Source organism: Corylus avellana, chromosome 9, assembly GCF_965113065.1.
Source record: "Corylus avellana chromosome 9, dhCorAvel1.hap1.2, whole genome shotgun sequence".
NCBI classification, from domain to species: Eukaryota; Viridiplantae; Streptophyta; class Magnoliopsida; order Fagales; family Betulaceae; genus Corylus; species Corylus avellana.
The window spans coordinates 12,711,819-12,716,403 of NC_142498.1; the positions used below are offsets into that span (position 1 = coordinate 12,711,819).

The 4,585-nt window shown below is 36.3% G+C and overlaps 1 protein-coding gene across 1 annotated transcript; it reads left to right on the top strand.

Annotated features, from left to right (window-relative positions):
- The first annotated feature begins 2,969 nt into the window (after window positions 1–2,969).
- On the top strand, window positions 2,970–4,585 carry LOC148583707 (uncharacterized). The gene is made up of 2 exons (XM_088510774.1): window positions 2,970–3,083; window positions 4,235–4,585. The coding sequence occupies exons 1-2, from the start codon at window positions 2,970–2,972 to the stop codon at window positions 4,583–4,585; spliced, it is 465 nt and encodes a 154-aa protein (XP_088366900.1).

Consider the following 4,585-nt stretch of genomic DNA (forward strand, 5'->3'; position numbering starts at 1 on the left):
TGTCATCACCTCTACCTCCCCAGTCAAAGATTTCTTTTCTGTCATTGATTGGCCTGCTTTGTCAAAAGATTTTTTGTCAAAAGAAAATGGTGCTCTTTGGCATGCTTTTGAAAAGAAATATTCTTCCAAGGAACAAGATCTCATCAAGGTCAAATGGACTGAGATGATGATTGAGTCCCAAAAACATATTCTGTTTTTTGATTATCTTCAAAAACATTTCCCTGTCGATAATGTTTTGAATGTCGTCAAAAAGAATTTTGTCAAAGAAGATAAAACTGTCATCAAATCTTCTCATCCTCCTCTTGAAAATACTCTTCTTAATGTCAACAAAATGGTTGTCAAATGTTCCCCTTTCAATACTCATGATAAGGACCCTATTAATAACGATAGGAGAATTATCGAACAAAATAATTTTTGTGCTAAATCTTTGCATATTTTAGGACAACAATTGGATCGTATCGAAGAGAAACTCCCCTCTCTCTCTTCTGATTCAAAAGTTTCCTCTGCTCCTCCAAAGATTGAAAAACCTTTGATTTCTCTTCCTGATTTATCAAAACCTTCTGGTTTAAAAACAACTTCTCAAATGAATCTTGAGAAAGTCAACAAATTGCTTGCTGAATTGACTCATGCTAATGCCAGTTCTTCTGGACAAAATTTTGTTATCAAAAAAGTCTCCTCTTCTGATTCTGAAACTTCTTCCCAAGAATCCACTGATTCTGACATCAGAATTCTTGAACAAAACTTTGGCAAGATTGAAATGGAACCAAAACTCCAAAGGATCTATGACGGGTCCAAACCCTTCAATCTTACAAGGAATTTTTATTCCAAACCAACTCCTCCTGATTTACAGTTCGAGGAAAGGTTTCTCCAATCCCAATTCTCTGTGTCTGCTGATAAATTGTATGAATGGAATATTGACGGTTTGTCTGAGCAAGAACTGCTCAATAAGATGAATCATATGTCCATGGTTGCTAATGCCTATCTCACGAATCACAATAAAAGCCAAGCTGATATTGTGGATTTACTTACTTTGAGAAATTGGAAGGATAATTATCTCACTGAAGATCGAAGAGATCAGATCAGGAAAGCAGTAAAGAGTGACGAAGAAGGATTGCCTATTTTCGATGAAAAAATCGGAATGGGTGAACCTGATGGTGTTAACTCCCTGATCTATACAATTATCAAACATTTTGTCAAAACTCCTTCCAATATTACCTCCCGTATTTCTGATTATTTGAACAATCTTCGATGTCCTACTATGTCTGATTATAGATGGTATCAAGATGTTTTTCTTTCCCGTGTCATGGTTAGACCTGATAGTCAAAAACCTTATTGGAAAGAAAAGTTCATTCAGGGATTGCCTTCATTATTTGCTCACAAAGTCAAAGATGAATTGATCAGTACTGACACTAGTCTCATCGATTTTGAAAATTTAACTTATGGTGATTTGTTTTCAACTGTCAAAAAACTTGGCATTAAGATGTGCATCGATCAAAAGATGATCAGACAGCAGCTTAAAAACGCTAAGCAAGCTAAGTATGAAATGGGAAATTTTTGTGAACAGTTTGGATTACCTCCTATAGCTCCCTCCAAAACACATAGGAAGAAATCTAAAGCTCTCATGAAATCATCCCCTCCATATTACAACAGTAACAAGTGAAGAAAATTTAATAAACCTAAATTTTCTAAGCCTCCTCCTAAACGGAGTAAACAATCTAAATTTGAAAAATATTTTTCAAAAAATAAATGTTTCAATTGTGGAGAAGTGCCCAAAACCTCCCAAAAAGATCAAAAAAAAGAAATTAATGCTTTAAACATCAATAACGATGAAAAGCAAAAAATCTTTAGAATTTTTCAAAACAATGCCTTTTCAGACTATTCTTCTGATAATGATCTTCTAGAATCCTCTGATTTTGAATATCGATCTGCCTCAGAAATATCTGAAAGCTGTTTTCAAATCGGTTGCACTGATGCCTGCTGCAATTCAAAAACCTGTTCTGTTTTAACGAAATCAGAAGAACAAGAAGACTTGCTCCTAACCCTGATTTCAAAAATTGAAAACCCTGATTTGAAAGAAGAGTATATTAAAAAACTTAAGAAACTCATGACAAAAGATGTCGTTGAAAAACTTGTCGGCACTATATCTCTTGAGGATACCTTAAAACGATTTTCAAAACAAAAATCCAAGGTAGTTACTATCTCAGACTTGCAGCATGAGATTAGTACCATCAAGAAAGATATTGTCAACTTGCAAATTGCTTTGCAAAATGTCAATCATGAAAACAAAGATTTACAACAAAAGCTTTTGCTTTTAAATCTTAAACAAATTTTTCCTGGAAGTATTTCAGATAACGAAATTACTTCTGAGCATGATGATGAAGTTGAATCCTGCGATAAATCTCTGTCCAATGATGTTAAGATTGTCAATATGCTTACTAAATTTGTTCCTCTGAGATGGTCTTCAAATGTCAGAATTACCATTTCTCCTGATTATTCTTTTAATGTTTTTGTTTTGATTGATTCCGGTTCTGATTTAAATTGCATTCAAGAAGGTTTCATTCCTAGCAAATATTTTGAAAAATCCACACAACGGCTGCACTCAGCCAGTGGAAGCAAATTGCATATTGATTTTGATGCTAGAGAGATTAGCTGGCCATAGATACTACTACTTCTTGGATGGGTACAGTGGCTACAACCAAATTGCAACAGTACAAGAGGACCAAGAGAAGACCAACTTCACATGTCCCTTTGGCACATTCACGTACAAAAGGATGACATTTGGATTATGCAATTTTCAAAGATGCATGATGAGCATTTTCTCAGATATGGTAGAGAAATTCATTGAGGTATTTATGAATGATTTTAGTGTTTTTGGTTCTAATTTTGATGAATGCCTCAATCACTTGAAGAGTGTCCTCAAGAGATGTGAAAAATGCAACTTAGTGCTCAATTGAGAAAAATTTCACTTCATGGTTCAACAAGGCATTGTGTTGAGTCATTCTATTTCCAGAAATGGCATTGAGGTGGATAAGGCCAAGATTGACATCATCTCCAAGCTTCCTCCTCCTATGACAGTAAAGGGGGTGAGAAGTTTTCTTGGACATGCCGGGTTCTATAGAAGGTTCATCAAGGATTTCTCCAAGATCTTTAGACCCCTCTGTTTATTGCTGGCCAAGGATGCCAAGTTTGAATGGACTGAAGAATGCATGACTGCTTTCAACACACTAAAAAAGCTACTCACATCTGCACCAATAATGATGGCACCTGATTGGAATCTACCATTTGAGCTCATGTGTGATGTCAGTGACTTTGCCTTGGAAGCTGTCTTAGGTCAAAGAATCAATAAGGTACCTCATGCTATTTTTTATGCTTCTAGAACATTGAATGATGCTCAGCTAAATTATTCTACTACTGAGAAAGAATTATTAGCTGTTATATTTGCTTTGAAGAAGTTTAGATCATACCTAATTGATTCTATGGTTATTGTATTCACTGATCATGCTGCCTTGAGATATTTGTTTCCTAAGAAAGATGCAAAACCGAGACTGATTAGATGGTTATTATTATTGCAAGAGTTTGACCTTGAGATTAGAGACAAGAAGGGTAGTGAAAATGTGGTGGAGAAGAAGGAGATGAGCTTCCATTGAATGAAAATTTTTCAGATGAGCAGTTGTTTGCTGTTGAGGTCCAACTTCCATGGTATACAGATATTGTTAATTATATAACTGCCATGGTTTTTCCTCCAGGTATGTCTAGTCAAGAAAGGAAGATGTTGATGTCTACATCTAGACATTACCATTGGGATGACCCTTACCTGTTCAAATTCTGCCGTGATCAAATCATTAGAAGGTGTGTCTCAAAGGAGGAGCACTTGAGCATATTACAGGATTGCCATCAGTTTGCTTGTGGAGGACATTTTGGGGCCAAGAGAATAGCTCTTAAGGTATTACAATCTAGTTTCTATTAGCCTAATGTGTTTTAAGGATGCCTTTTGTTTTGCAGCTCTTGTGATAGATGCCAGAGGACAGGTAACATCTCATCCAGAAATCAGATGTCATTGCAAAATATTCAAGTGGTAGAGCTCTTTGATGTATGAGGTATTGACTTCATGGGTCCATCTCCTAACTCATATGGTTATTTATATATTCTTGTGGGTGTGGATTATGTGTCTAAATGGGTCAAGGTTGTCCCCTCAAAGACTAATGATCACAAAGTGGTTGTGAGGTTTTTGCAGGATAACATCTTTGCTAGGTTTAGGACGCCAAGGGCAATAATTAGTGATAGAGGTAGCCACTTCAACAATTATGCAATTGCTTCTTTGATAAAGAAGTATGGGATCACACATAACGTTGGCACTCCATACCACCATCAAACCAGTGGTCAAGTGGAGATAAGCAACAGAGAGTTCAAAAGCATCCTAGAAAGGACAGTGAATCCCAGAAGGAAGGATTGGTCTCTTCGCTTGAATGATGCACTATGGGCTTATAGGATTGCATACAAGACGCCTATCAGTATGTCCCCATATCGGTTGGTCTTTGGGAAAGCATGTCATCTACCTGTGGAGTTGGAGCACAAAGCATATTAG